General features: G+C 32.5%; 2 protein-coding genes across 3 annotated transcripts in view; one reads left to right on the top strand and one right to left on the bottom strand.

Annotated features, from left to right (window-relative positions):
* The window catches only part of LOC122506195 (elongation factor-like GTPase 1), a 131,443-nt gene that overhangs the window by 73,957 nt on the left and 41,037 nt on the right, over positions 1 to 16,449 (bottom strand). The window lies entirely within an intron of this gene.
* The window catches only part of LOC122506196, a 57,499-nt gene that overhangs the window by 7,301 nt on the left and 33,749 nt on the right, over positions 1 to 16,449 (top strand). For both annotated transcript variants that reach the window (XM_043618246.1, XM_043618248.1), the window contains exon 2: positions 3,935 to 4,351. In XM_043618246.1, the coding sequence (XP_043474181.1) occupies positions 4,010 to 4,351 (342 nt within the window). In that variant the 5' untranslated portion in view covers positions 3,935 to 4,009. The remainder of the gene's footprint in view (positions 1 to 3,934; positions 4,352 to 16,449) is intronic.

Here is a 16,449-nt window from a genome sequence, read left to right as displayed (position 1 = left end):
GCCACCTCGTACTTTATTAATTTATGCAAACACTATATCACAGTATTTATTTCATATCTCAACTGTAGAGCTCGCTGTAGAGAGCCACCACTTCCCAATTGCACTCTAAATCTTGAATAATTGCCACAAACGCAATCTTAGAAAATATTTCTCTATACTTTTTTTTGGCAGATATTTTTAGTTACTTTATGTATAACTGATGTTTATTTATTTTTTTTTCTTAAAATTTTATTATTTCTTTCTGGAAATCTACTTTTTCTGTCCTTAAATTTTCCTTTAAACCTCAAAAACTTTCTGGTAATAAATATCAAGCAAAATTAATCAGTTCTAACAAAAATTGTTCGCCACATTGAATCGGATATTTTAACTTTTTAAAATCTGACTTTAGACCAAAAATTGTTAAATTTGAAAGAAAAGTAATTCAAAAATTTTTAAATATAAATATTATTCTTCACGGTTCAAGAGAACAAACAAAAAAAAGAGATTGAAGGTGTTAAATCCCAACCGAATTAATGAGCTCTACCATGCGGCGTTTCAAGTGTATATATAAAGGAGGCAACGCAGCATTAAGCCATTAAAGTGATAACTGGAAAATTAAAAAATATAGTTTAATTTTTATGGAATTTTTTTTCATTCCTTCTTTCATTTCTTTTTTTCCCTATAATGTTAACCATTCAATGCAGAATATAATACGGAAGAAGCAAATTTCATGGTTATCATAGGAAATCCATTCGAAATTTTCCGCCAAAGTGAAAATGGACCCCGACGATGAGGCAGTAGTGAAGAGAAGTCCGGTCTTTACTTGTAAGAGAGAGAGAGAATGAGAGAAAAAAATAATGTTACCGTTAAGGAAGCCGGGAGCTCTGTTACTCTTCTCGTTTCCATTGAAGCTGCAATGAGATACGAAAGAGCTCAAGCGAGTTAGAAACTACGTGGGAAGAGAAGCGAACCAGAGATTTTAGAATTGATATATATAAGTTTACCGAATGAAAACCAAAACGTCTCCAAAGACAATAATATATTAAGAACACTTACATTTTTTTCAATCTATTAATAATTAGAACACTTTCGAAAATTTACTTTTTATTCTCATCCAAGAGATTTTTTTCTCAATTAATATAATTCTTAATATGATTCATTATCACAATCAAAAACATTTTTCCAACCGGATGCCTGGAAAATTAAAAATCTTTTCATATCATTTTTTTTTTGTTAATATCCATTATCCAATTAAATCATTTCTTCGAAATTTTTGTTTTTGGTAATTATCTATTTCTCTGTACCTTTCTCTGTTAACCCCCTTTAAGTCAGGACGGACACTTTTTAAGAACAATTTCTAGTGAATATTTTTCACTAACAACGAGTTTAAAAAAAATTTGGGAAGTACCATTCCTTATGAAGTTGATATCTCTCTTTCTGACAGCCATATTGGATCCACCATTTTGAATTTTATAAATCGAACGTTAAATCTGTAAATTACGATCCAAAATCTCCAGAGTAAATTTTAAAGCGAATCAGACCATTTATAATTTTTCCTAACCTGAGTTATGATTTTATAAATGCATAATGACTTTAGCCATTTTAAATGTTCTAAATTTAGGTTGACGTGGATTTTCACTTTGAATTTTTGAAATAAAAATTTTATATAGCTCAAATGTTCACCTGGAAAATTTGCTAAAAAGCAGATGTAGTGTCATTTCTTCAAAATTCTAGACAAAATGTTTAAAATCACCGCACCTAAAAATAGTTTTCAATTAATAGATTTTGTAGATTAGTTGTAGCAGTACATAAATTAGTTTCATCCATAATTTATATTTTATTCTTTAATATAATAAATTTCAATAAGGAATTAAAAAAGGTCCCCAATTATGAGACATTGGTAAAAGTATTTTTTTCCGGTTCTGTCAGGATATGTTATTATGATGAGAAGCAAGTAATTTTTGCATTTGAGCATTGACATTGCAATTGTACACTAAATTATATCGTAACTTCCACAGTAAAAGTGGTCTTCCACGCAATTCTCGTTTTTTCTATCATACGTTCTTTATTCACTTTCCGTGCTGCTGCTTTTACACGCAACGTGCGAGCGCTTGTCAGACAAGTTTTTTTTCCCCATTTTGTTCCAACTCTTTCGAGCGCACACTGACTTTGGTTATTATTGACTTAAAGACCCCTCTGCGTGCGTATTGCCAATCATTTCGTTATAGCCTCTTATCTTCCAAATAAACAATAAGTCGTTAACTGAGAAAAGTAGCCCGGAAAGAGAGTGCAAATGTTTAATTAACGAGTTCCGGATAACGGATGCTGTTTAAAAAAAAGGACTGATGCGCATTTAAGTATTTATATTTACACACACGGAGAGAGAGTGGACATGAGATTCTTACCCTGCAAATATTTTTACAATTAGTTGGTTAAAATATTTAAGTTTATAAACTAATTTTCAAAATGAAGTATAGCTGCTGATAACTGGGTATGCCACTTTCAAGTTAATAAAAAGGAAAACAAAATCTCTTTAGATCAGTTCACGTAGGAAGCCTCTAAATTATAGATCTAATGTCCAGTGACATTGTCATTATCTAATTTTCGATAAGACAAACTTTATTCTAATTATATTTCTATTGGCATTACTATCTCTTATGTAGGATTCAAATAAAATGAATTGACCCACTTTTTCGAATGTTGCTCTATAATAACGAAACGTACCGAAAATAATATTGCAATCTAATCATCAAAATGATACGAATCGGCATCGTTTGGTGGTTCTTGATCTGGAAACATTTGCAACGAATCGATAAATTTAACGGTGCTTCGAGATTGGTGCTCTAATAATATGCGTTTTTGCCATGCATCGCGCGTGCCTGCAGTCATGACATACCGTCAAAAAGAGCAATAGATGGAGAGAGAGAGAGAGAGAAGCAAAAGTAGAGCATCTACTTCAAAGTATATATAAAAGTCATATAGGCGCGAATAAAAATCATCGAATAAGGTCACGTGGTATAAAATTATCATGCATACGATGATGCAATACAACGGTTTAATACAAGTGCATCGAACCATCAGATTATGCACTGTTAGAAATATGTCTATACTTAAAATTTTTTCAAACATCAATTGGGTCATCCTTTGTATACGCGCATTTTAAAAACTAGTTTTCTTTTCCGAAAACTAAACTTACTTCAGAAAGTTAGTTTCCCAAAGTCTAAAGGGAACCGAAAGGAACCGAAAGTCTAAACCCTTTACTCACAATAAAAATTCTAACCTAAGGATTCAAGTAAAATTTTTGGATCGCAAAGTAATTGCAAATATAAAAAAAAAACTGTAGAGCTCAGAAGTTCACCTAAGAAGCGTCAAATAATTACTATAATGTTTATAAAGAAATTAAGAAATGATGGCATCTTCCGGGATTCTTTCTACTGAACGAAAAGTACTTCATCATTTTACTCACAATAGGAATAGCTTGGGAACACCTGCCATTTAATCTCGAAATGATATTTATGTATCCTAAACAATATGATTGGAAGTGATTTACGAGCGGGGAAGAAAGTAACGATAACTTTAAACTTTTCGCTAGTGCGTTAATGAAGGAAGTTGAGAACAAAAATAATTTTCATCATTAGCGGAAAAATTATTGATGTGCACGGCGTTTATTAGTCAGAACAAGAAAATTATATATAATTACAATCCTCATCCCCTTTATCTCAAATTCAACAAAACGAGACTTTTTTACCATACTACCATTTACCTACCATTTTTTATATCTTTCTAATGATATTGTTGTCATGAAGTCATGTTGAGGGGGGAAATTAATTTCACAATTTCAGATACTAACTTGCGGTTTACATCGTTTGGTTTAATAGTAAAAACATGTTATAATGATAATTCCCCAGATCAACCTAAAAACTTGTGTTATGAAGGATAAATTATTCTGTTGCAGAAAATCGATCACGAATGGTGAGGGACTAGAGACTTGAATTAAAAAACGTAATTAACGGCGGTACTTAAAACAGCGATGAAGCTTATTCGGCTGATAGGATTTTTAATAACGATATGTGGATGTTTGGCACTGCCACCGTCGCAATCGACGAGCAGAGTTCCAGTGAGGGCGAAACAGACAACGCTAATATCAACTAATACGGGAACGTCAACCACGACAGCGATTATGAGTAATGTTTCAACTGAAGCTAGAGTAAAAACTTCGGCATCGACGAGTGCCACAACGGCCACGAAAAAACCAATCTCTGTTAAGGAAGCAACCGTCACGCCACCTACTTCCGCGAAAGAAACCCGTGAATCACCTGGAAAAATTCGACCGCAAATCAAACTGACCACCAATTACACCAGCGCTAGCGAGGTAAGTACACTTCCAAGAAAGTTTACTACTTATACAACAATCTTTTTTTTTGTTTTTGATTTTCTTCTTGCTTTATATACACGATGCCTTTCAGCCATCTCCCTTTGAAATAAGGTTGTCACGATCCTCTTATATACAAGTTGATCTTAATCACCGATCACCTTCTTTCGCGAAATTCCAATTTCATACCGGTTGGAATAAAAAAAGGGTATAAGAAAATTGAACACCACAGGAATAGATCGACATTTAGAAGAAAGAACGTTGGTATTTAGGGAAAGTCTCAAATCAAAATTTTTCAGATCGTGTCGAACTGTTTTATGAATTAATTCTTTACAAGTTACCGATTTCTCAAAAAAAAAAAAAAGAACTTAAGAAAAGAGACATAAGTTTCTGGTAGCGAAATTTCGGAAATAATTTTGTATAAGCTCAGACGTTCACCTGGAGAGATTCTCTTGAGAAATAGAGACTTCCCTTATGCTCCATCAAGAAACTTATTAGCAGATGCTGCAAATTTTTGCCTATGTGCACTTGACAATGATTTCCAGGTATATATAGTCATCATTGTAATCCTCAATAATTTCCCATTTGGTGAACTGCAAACTTTTCCATTGTACACATTAAGCAAAAAAGCGTAAAATCAGTCGAATAAGAAAAAAATAAATTTTACAAATGAATAACACTGTGCAAAATGGACCGTTTACTTATTAACTTTGATAAATGATTTTCACGCTCTTGAGATTAGTTGAGGCGGGATGTTCCGCCTTACTGACTTGGCAACTAGCAAAACGAGGTACTGCATAGGCAACATCTTCGCCGGAAAGAAATTAATTGAACCCCCATTTTGATAATGCAGTTCCATCTTCACAATCCATTTTCATTAAAGACGGATATTAATAAAATGATAATCAGAGATAGAAATTTTTAGGGCGGACAACTTGAGAAGTTTTCCCTCCCTGTATATATCGAAGAGGCGATATTTATTATTACAGTCAATTTGTCATAATAATAATTTCATTCCCAGACTTATAGTTATTACTTCAAAGAACGTCAATACCAAGAAGCAAACAAGAAATTTCAGACACTTTTTTATATCCTTTATTGTATAGAGTACAAGAAATAAGCAGTATCAATAATATAATTATCAGAAAAACTTATTACTTTCCCGGTAGATTTTAAATTTATTAATGTTATTGAATTTATGACCTATGAGAATTTATTTTCTTCTCTCTATTTGAAACTCTCTTCAGAATGAGTAAAGGAATTCCGTGAACTAAGAACGTGAAACATGCAGCGTTTTGAATAAAACCTTAAAACTGATATAACAAATCACTTCATGTGGCGAAAGTGAGCTCGTTTCAAGTAAAATTAATGTTCTCGTCCTGGCAAATCTCATTTGAAAAGTAACAATAAATTGTAAGCACGTTTTTCACCATCTGATTTGAATGCCATGACCACGAACTTTAAAATCTCGGTCACGACATTACCGAGAGAGCTTCCTGTTCTCCCTTCTCTTATATGTGTGCATATATATATTTTCAAGTGCAAGGACGTCGACTGAGGACAATAAATTTATTCCCTCGGAAAAAATTTTCAGAAACGAAAACTATTGTTAAATGTAAAACAGTAGTCAAAAATGGGAGAAAGAAACAAAACAAAGGAATAGAAGACAAATTCGTGTAGTGTAAAAGTTCGATCGATGAACTCATTGCATAACTATGAATAAGGCGTAAGAAAAGTGAGGCGGAAGAGATGATGCACCAGAGTAGAAAGGGACCTAGATTCACTTACAGGGTGAGAGGGGAAGAGCGGAACACAGCAAATTATAAGAAAAATTATTGTATATAGGTCGTGCTGGAAAGTAGCGAGCGCCACGTGCTCTTAGTAAAACTTACGCATCATCACGTGCAAAATAGGAATCAGTCTCTCCTTCTCTCTCTCTCTCTCTCTCTCTCTTTCTTTTGACAATAAAACAAGAAATACAGAAATGGGAAATTGCCCATGGGAATTGTGATCGTAATAATTGCACAGCTAACAAAATTTATGTGTCTCTTATTTCACATACAATGAGCTCGTTACAAGAATTTCTTTCTCGCATTCATTTTTATTCTTATTCAGAAACTAATCAATTATACGAAAAGTTACAAAATTAATTCAAGATTATTTAAAATTTGAAGATCTTTTTTTTTACAAAAACTTTTCAGATGAACGTCTGACAATGAGCTATATTCAATAAATTCCCACAAAATTCATGTTGCAAAAAAAGAACATGTTTTTTTATTGAACACAAGGCTTTTTAGGTGAACATCTGAGCTGTAAAGAATTTCGATTTTTACAATTATGCAATTCTCGATAAATTTGCCGCCAGTGAATATTTAAATGATTTGAATTAATGCTCGATCTTTAGTCACAATGAACATCTTAGTCGTCTATATAGTCATTACTATAAACTCCTTCCGTGTTCAAAACGACAGTTTCAACTAATTAGAACAAAAGCCGCAACATGTAAATCCGTATACCATAATAATGTCATTCTATCAAAACAGCCTGCCTTACAAAGTGAAGCAATTTCCATGCAAATAATGTCGAGAGTTAATAAAAGTAAGATTCGAAAAATAGTTTGAAATAGCACATTACTGATACATAATTGGTTGTAGCAATCATTTAACAAGTCATTATAATAGTGACTGTTGAGCGAACCAATGGTTCCATTTGCACGTGCATGTTTCAAGATTACATCTACTTTTATTATCGCTTTTATCACGAAAACTTGTCCTACCTTCTATACTTAAAAGAAGCAGAGGAAGAAATTCCATATAATTGAAAAGTCTCGAGTAGATTCAAGAAGCCTGGAGCGACAATGTGACGCCTACGTTCCACTTTGCAAGCCGGCAATTTGCAATGGACTGGATTATATATATATATATATTTTTTTTTAGCTCGTTTGCGGATTTTATCATTAATGCAAATTCAATACGTGGCCAGGGAACGTGTTCAACGTACCAGTGAATATTACATATTGGAAGGTGAAATTATCTAATTCACTGACTCCTTTCATTCACTCGTTTACTTCGAACTGGTAATCGTCTTAAACCCTATGTATAAACCTCGCTGGATTACTATAGGAGTTGAGCCCATTTGGGAAAGTTGTTCTAGCCTCGTAAATGTCTGCCGCAGAGGAATCTAGTCGATGCGGAATGAGACCACCTACTAGGATAGGTGAATCATCTCGCTAAATGAAACCACGATTCTGCTAATGATCATGATCGGAGTGAAATATCGCTCAATAGGCCTTTTTCCACTGAAAATCTATAGCAGACATTATTCAGCAAACGTTTATCAGACTATTCTTTGTGGACTCTGATTGTAGAATAATTCTTTTCCAGCGAATTGTGAGAAGAAAAATAGCTCAGACCTAGGAAGACTTATGAAAACAAATTGTTAATCAAGTTGATGACCTTAGAATTTATTAAAATTTATTATAATCCAAAAAAAAACTATCCTTCCCACTCGGGAATCACAATAAATGACCAGTGGCAATTTCCTATTATTGCTGAATTCAAAATCAATTCCATAAATTCTATATTGATTGCCCGCAGAGAAGTTGCGGTCTCTCCAGCGATAAGCAATATAAGAGTTAAAACTAATAATCGAGAAAATAATTTTAATGGTAAATTGCACGTTATGAAATGTATACGGTATATATATATATAAGCTTTGTGGGATTGTAATGGCAAATTGAAGTCGGTATCCTTGGTGTGTGCGCCGATGCAGACATGCATCTTCACAAAACTGGTAAATAATACATGTTGGCGGCTATACATGCGCGAATAAACGAACCCGTTCAGAGAAATGCCGATTCCTCAAGTAAAACGACCAAGCAGAAGCACTTTTCCTATTTGTAATCCTGTTGACACGGTTTGTGGATTGAAGGTCAATCCACACCAGAGGCTTCGACCAGTAGCCGCTCGTAAAATCAACTAAAATCACCAGATAGGATTTTAACAACCATCTCGTCTCTCCGTCTCTCTTTCTCTCTCTGTCTCTTTCTCTCAAGTAAAACCGAAGAGTAAGAAACCCATTTTCTTTAAACATTTATGCCACCAAAAAGAACAGTTTCATATATATTGCTGCTCGGAACAACACTCCACTATAGATGTGGAGATAAATAGATCGGTCGAGCCTTCTGTTGAGTTAAATATTGTAATTTTAGTTAAAACTATACGGAGCACGGCCTGTTCCATGAAACAGACAATGGCCCTAAAAAAAATTCAAGATACGAAAATAACAGACGGTGGAGAGAAAGAAGAGCTCTATGCAGAAGCTATTTTTTTCCCTCCCCACAACATTTAGGTATATAAGTCTCTTTTTTTTTTGGTAAAATTAAAAAATCTTCAAGCACGTATTCCAATTGGGGCAAAAACACGTTTGAAAGTTGCTGTAGAATTCTTTAAATTCTGAAGAGTTGTTTGGAAATTAAAGTCACCAATTTTTCCAAGTGTACGATGTCGAGTGGTTAAGGGAACATGGTGGGTATTTTACACAATCTTGTAAAGCTTCTTCCAAAATTAAAAGCTAAGATGTACACCTAAAAAGCTTTAGCTTTTTAAGTGAACATCTTAGCTTTTAATTTTTGATATTATGTAACATTTTATAAATATTGTAAAAATTTTACTGCACCATACAAAAGAAATGCAATTGAAATCAGCGAGAAATGAGTTTTCTGCAAAGACAAAAATGGAGACAAAAGAATGAAAGAGGAAGTTAAAAAAAATACCTGAGCAAAGGGAATAAGCAGGAAAGAAAGATTAAAAAAAAAAATTTCTAGAGCAAAGAGAGAAACTGAGGAAGACATAAAATCGTGGAATGCGCCGCTGAATAATTATTTGAAATAATAAATATGCAGGGAGACTATGCCGAAGAAGGGAAACAGTTGAAAAACGAAAAGCGTGTTGGAATAAGTGAAGCGAGATTGATTGGCAGAGATAAATAGGGGGAAGTTGAAGGTGGTGGGCACTTTAGTGTGAAAACCGCTGTACGTGGAATGAAAGTACACACGTATCTTTATACGTTGGAACATTATACGAAACCTTATCTCATTTCACCTTGATCTTGCTCTCGCGCACAAGGAGTATTGCAACAAAAGTACTTTCCTCCCAAGTCTAATGACTAGGAGAATTATTAACGATTTTCAGTTCTTAATGATCAGTCTTTACCTCCTCGTCTTCTTTGTCAACCTGTCTTTTCCCTCGACACGTTTCAATGTGTATGCTATGAGGCACGTGCGTCCCATCATATACCGAATAAGCACTTTTTGCGTCGTAAGTTCTAAAGTGGCCCTCGAATGGGCACAAACAAGCCAAAGAGAAATTGCTCAGAGTGAAAATCTAACGATTAAAGACTATCGGACTTTTTTTTTCCTTAAATTGTTTATTGATGGGACAACATTGACCGATTTAGGAATACGACATATGGCATTAGTTTGCCGCTTTTTTTCCTCCTTTTACTTTCCCGCGCTTTTACTTTTTGTCAGTTCATAAATTCCCATCATCGGAGAGATGTTCGATGAAAAAGGATTACAAATTTTTTCCTACCGATATTATCATGTCTAAAAATTAAAAATTCACAATCAGAAAAGGTTAATCAGGTGAGAATAATTTAGTTTTAAAAAAGGTAAAGTTTCAACTAGGGATTTGGGGAATTAATACAGAAAGTGGGATTAATTAGTGAATGTACCACAATACCGTTGTTTCACACTGTTGGTGTTGCGGTTCACGTATAGAGTTCCTATAGGTAGTCAGAGTGCGGTTAACATCTATAGAAGACAAATCAGTAAAGAAAGTCCGAAAGGATAATTAATGTCTGCGAAATTGGAATGCCACCACACATCCAGATATTTATTGTAGGAAAATAAATCATTCTGAAGAATATCAAGAAATGGTTACAAAAACTTTTCAACGAATTCTAAAGAGTTACGGATTTTAGTGGGTCTGCGCTGGTAGTAGGTCACCAAGGCTCTAAGACTGACGTAATTACCAACCACAATGTTTTTTTTTTAATTCTAGATCTGACTGGAACAACTCGACAAATATTTCTTCTATTAATAACTTTTCTGTATGCCATAAAATTCGAGTGCCATGGTTCTAAGCAGATTTTCCAAAAGTATCAAAAAATTTTCTAGCATCACAGACGTTCAACTATGAAAGTCTCTACAAATTATAGATCTAAATGTTTTATAACAAAGTCCTAATACTGAATGTTTTAATTATTACCGTAAATAATTGTTTCTTCCTCTACTAGTTTGTATACTCAAACATTGTAAGATTTTCTCGAATTTCACAGAAAAATACGCATTCCTGATGTATATATAACTTAATACAGAAAATGAGATCTAATTTTGGATCATTTATTCCCTGCGGAATAAATGTGTGTGTGTAATAACATTTTGATGGTATATTGGCCTCTGATCTTTCTCTTTTTTCCCTCATTCCATTTGGAAAGGAAACATTTTCTACCAAGCATATCAAGATAGTGAGAAGCCGCTTTAATGCCCAATTATATAGATGCTTCTTGTTTATAATGTTTCTTCACACTCCTGTGATTCGTTGGCATGGAAGCCTCATGGTGTAAATGACTAGTGAAGGGTTTCTGGCTTGTAATCAAAGCTTTTTCTCTCCGAGTCGTTCAGCGTTAGTATTTTTACACGAAAGGGTAATATAGCCTTCCTATATCAGGTCAAGATAATGGGATTCATGAAAAAGGTGTCACGTACAGTAGTCACGATAGATTCATCTAAGAGAGAGAGAGAGAGAGATATAATAATTTCCCAACTAACAACATCCCTTTCATGGTGATTCTATTTTTGGCCTGCTCTGTATTGTCAGGTTCGCCACTAAAATTTAAGTTTCTTCTTTCCCGATTTTCAGATAAAATTTTCACTTTTTCTCCGACTGATTGTCCTGACCTATTATAATGTACAACTTTTTTGTACCAATTTAAACATCAATTTAAAGATCTTCCATTATCTAGTGCTTAAAATTGTTAAAAGCTTTTCTTTGCGTCATTATAAATTATTAAAGTTCGAGTTTCGAGAATAAAGAGAATCTATATAACAGATTATAGAGATCATCGACTAATCTTTGTGGAGCTGTAAATCAATTTATACGATCGAAAAAGCATGGAAGAAGTCTATTGCCAGTTGTAAATCTTGTCAAAAATTCTTATATAGCCAACATACTTTGGAATAAAATTTTATTCTCCAAACAAAATTTTTATATTATTCGAAAACATAAAAAAAAAGTTCCTTTAATTAGGATTTCGATTTTTTTTTTCTCTTTTTTTTCGAATAACAGTTTCTGAAGTGATTTCGTGAGAATTCAGAATGGCGAAACCAATGTCAAATGTCGAGCAAAGACCCCGTAAGAAAGCATATAACCAAAGACAAAGTTAAATACATCCTCACAGCGGTATTCTGAAGAATGGGTTTATTTCCAACATTCCTTTCGAGTACGAGAAGAAAAAGAGAAAGAAAACAGTTGTCCTTCTTTCAACTCGAAAATTTATTATCATTCTTTTATCAAAAAATGTTTATCACAACGACACGTTTGAATCAAGTAGTGTAAATAAAAGCATAATGAAGAAATAGAAAAAAAAACAGTTTTTACAGAAAATACGAACAAAAATTAGCAGATGAGAAAAGAGACTATAGATTGTAAACTGGTAAACATATGAAAGAAAGTTTTTTTTCTCTTTTTCTAAACGAGTGTTCGTGATTTGTAAAACGTAAATCAAAAGCTAATGAATTCACGACTCATTCATAAGTCAACACCTTCATAATCCTCTCATGAATATTCCGATTATTTTTGTTAAGGTTCTTTCATTTCTTTTTTTACCCTCTTTTTCTTATAAAAATAACTCTATATGTAGAAATCTAACGTCCGTTCTAGAACCAAAGTGCATACCCATTAAATCAAATTAGGTCGGCACTCTGTTTACGCATTAAAATGAAAACATTAATGCTCCGGTTAAATTATACTTCCGGTGTTATTAGTATCGTTAAAAAGATTACACGCCATTCACGAAGCCTATGGTCTCACCCTTTCTATTGAAATCTATCTACGATCGCGTGTCAAACTAATAAAATCATTTTCATGCCATTATTTTTCTAACCTATTCCCAAAGTTTTTGTCTTTTAAACACAATTCTCGAATTCCTATTGTGTCAACACTAGCTGGGAATTTTTATTATGATTTGAAAAACATTTTTCAAGTTCTCTATTATTCAATATTTATTAATTCTTCATTAAGTATTATCTAATCATTTTCTATCTGCTGCATCTTTGACAATAGAAAATTGTTGTCATCTCATTTATAAGAAGCGTTTATACAGGGACTTTTATACTTAACTATATACTGTACTTCTTTGCGTTGATTTTCTATCCCAGAAATAGAAGAAATAATGATGTACTCACCTGAAACAAAAAAGAAAATTGTTTTTGTTCAAAAAAAATTATAAAACATCATTGCTTAACTTAAAGATACAATTGTATTAATGGGGAAATAATAATTATAGGGTTGCCACAAAAATTTAATTTTGTATTTCCCTGATTTCCAGACATCATATTAAGAAGAATAATTCTCAAAAGAGAAGTAAAAAGAAAGAACTAATTAAAATAGAATTAATGTGTGCACTTTCAATAGCTGTATAAGTATAAAGACAATGTGAATACAAGTGTAGGTGGAATTAATATTGGTAATAGTCAATCAAGACCCGATATACGTTTGTTCTTGTCCGACTAATAAAGGATGTTTACCACACTGTGGTTTCGCCTTCAACGTCTCTATTACAGTAAATTCTCCCCCTTATTGTTGATTGATCAGCGTTTGTTAAACACAATAATCGTGCTAATATCACACAAAATTACTTCCTCTTTTCTAAATGACTAAACAGAATTTCTTCGAATTTTCTTCAACATCTTTAATTGTTACTTTATAATCCAAACAATTATTTTCAATTTCGAACAGTAGGGCTGTTTATTTCTTAAAATTCACACTTTTCGGAAGTTTAGCCAATTTTTATCTAAAAAACTTTTCCATACTAAAATTATGGAAATTAAATAGTCCTTCAAGATAATAACAAAATAAATTCTTGCCGTAAATTTATAACCCATTTTTCATTTACCCTGAATATTGATGTGACTTAAATCTTCAAGTTCAGTTTTTCAATTATTCAAAAGCAAAAAAATTTTGCTATAACTGTGTCTTAATTTTACCATGCGAAAAAATAACTTGTGACTTAAGAAGTAATTTTTTCATAATACCTTCTGTGAATTACTTTAGCACAGTAAAATATAAGATTCAGGTTGCTACTTGGGAAGTGTGTCAGTAGTTGAATACTCTACGTTCTAGGAAATTTTTAAAAAATTTTTTTTTCCAAAACACTATAAGGTGTAGGAAATATTTTCTATAAATATATTTTTTCTGATCCTTAAGTAAATAATGAGCATACTTATTTAATATATGTAATTTTTTAGAGATTAGGATTTATCTATATTTGAAAAATAATTTTACAGATTAAAGCCTTCAGAGTATTGATGGGTTTAATAAAATATTTGATTTATTTGATAAAATATTTCCCGTTCTCTTTAAATGACTTCCTTGAGCATTCAGGGAAATATCTTCGTGCGATTTATAAATATTTTGTTAAAATAATTGCTCGCACATTGCCATCTCCATGTAATAGTATCCATGTCGATTGATGAAATTAAGAGGGTTCTTCTTGAGGATTAAAATAGAAATTTGAGGGAACATTATAAAGAAAAATATTTATAAAGATGGAAAAGTGGAAATTTCCTTTGGCTTTGCATATTTACTGATTTTACCTATATTTATAATAACTATAGAGACATATTTTTCTTCAGTGTGGAGAAAAAAATATGAAAAAGGAACTTGAACGAAATCTTGATGCTCCAATTTAAGAAGGTTGTGAATCCTGAAGAAAATATTAATCAGTCATTAAGTAATTTGCGTTTCATTAAAAATGAGGGGAAAAAAAGAATTGTTAACTTGTTTACACAAGTTTATAGCGAGCAACAAGTTGATAATCAGATAGTAATGGCTCGCTTGGCATTCTTCATCTAGATTCGAATCTTCGCGAGACCTGTCTCGCTTGTTCCGTTATTCCGAGAGTTTTATTTCGAGATGGAAGTCTCTTTTCTTTTTTCCTTCTGGCGCAAAAGCATTGTCACTTCAAATCGGGCAGTCTCCTTCATTTCTCTTTTATTCGCTCTCTCATTCTTCCTCTCCACGTTTCTTTTTGCACTCAACTGTCGTCTTTTCCCTTTTCACATGTTTTGCTTCTTTTAATTTCAAACTCTCCAGTATCTTGAGTGTCAAAGTTTTTTAAATTTTTTAAGTACATGATATTTTTTTTAAAAAAAATATACCATCTCCAGAGTATCCAATCAAGAACGGTAACTTAATTTAGATTCGCAAAAATCAATTATTGAAGGTGACATTTAAAAATATCGTCATGGAATTAGTGCCCTTCAGAAATTTTTCGAACCATTAAAATTCCAAACTAAATTCTAAATTAATTTTTAATGCTAAAATAATAAAAGTGATCGATTACAATTTTTCCCATTGATATATTTTGTACTTTATGAAATACAATTTTCGATTTTAAAAGACGATAAAAAATTATTGCATCGTAAAAAATAATTTTCACTCTTGTCAGTATATAGCGGTTTAAATTCACACAAACCTACTTCTCATTGAAATGGAATTTTATTCTGTTATTTCAATTTTTTTTTTTTTTCAAAACAGATTCTAATCATAAAATAACCAAAAATTTTGAAAAGAAACTAAATTCGAAAGAATTTTTAAAGCTGTTTTGAAAAAAGCATGAATTTTTTTTTTAGCATAATTAGAAAAAAAGAATTGCAAATTAAATACGGCAAAATTATTTCGATTGTTTTTCAAGATAGAGATTTTCTTTATTCGCACAAGAACTGTTATGGGTTGACTGTTTATTTATTGAAATATGGTTACAAGTTTATGGTAAAGATCTTAAAAACACCTTTAGCTACAAAATTATACTACTATCGTAAACTTTATAGACAAGTGTTATACAGCAATAAAAACGATCTCATTTTCATGTCACACGCGATGTTAGATTGTTATGGCTATACTTTACATTATTTACTCATTTTTTTTTCTATAAACAAAAACACCTTTTAAAATAGCTGTAAAACTTCTTTCTTTCACATTTAAATGCTAAAATGTTTTAATAAAATAAAAATGAATAAATTCGAATTATTATTCTTTAGCAATAAGAAGAGAACCATGAGATGAACAGTTCATAAAAAGTGAATATACGAAATAATTTTGAGTATAAATTGATTGCAATGGAAAGAGAGCAAAGAGCAAACAGAAACGTAATCATTTAATATGTAATTGAGAATGAAAAGCAGCTTCATTAGGACGAAAAGTTTTATGATGATGCTGCATGAAATGAGAGTAGTCTGTCAAAGAGGATCTGCTTAAAATTACATATATTAGATAGAGAAGAGGCAGCAGGAAGAGGAAATTTGCGATTACACCTCTTGTCCCGTTTCCCGTCGGTTAATTTCACTTTTGCAATCTTGAGGTGAATTAGAGATGATGTATACCTCACTTGATGCTACCGATGGGCACCGATGGGTGCCTTCACAAGTATTATCGATAAAGTGTCCATTCTATCCGGGATAATCAGATCGAGTGCTCATCCAGCTTCCTGCATAATCATCCAAGAATAGCACCAGCATTGGGATTAAAGTGCGGCCGCAGGTACGCATACAAACTTCATCGTCCAGGGGACAAACTCATCGGAATAGCCTATGGTTAAATCCGAAGCCACTAGCCAGGATTTTAATATCCATACATTGACCAAGACATCATAATTGCTTTGTCATCGAAAAAATTCTACATAGCTCGGATTTCTACCTGTTTTCACCTGAGAAGCCTAGAAGTTTACTACTCCTCAACTGTTGTTAATATTTTCATTAACAAACAATCAGTAAAATATTTGTTGCACCCTCTCTTCTGATCTGCTACATACTGACT

The sequence above is a fragment of the Leptopilina heterotoma genome, unplaced genomic scaffold (assembly GCF_015476425.1).
Source record: "Leptopilina heterotoma isolate Lh14 unplaced genomic scaffold, ASM1547642v1 Lhet_397, whole genome shotgun sequence".
Classification (NCBI taxonomy): domain Eukaryota; kingdom Metazoa; phylum Arthropoda; class Insecta; order Hymenoptera; family Figitidae; genus Leptopilina; species Leptopilina heterotoma.
Note: the sequence above shows the minus strand (reverse complement) of the source record. Positions and strands in the feature narration are given on the sequence as shown.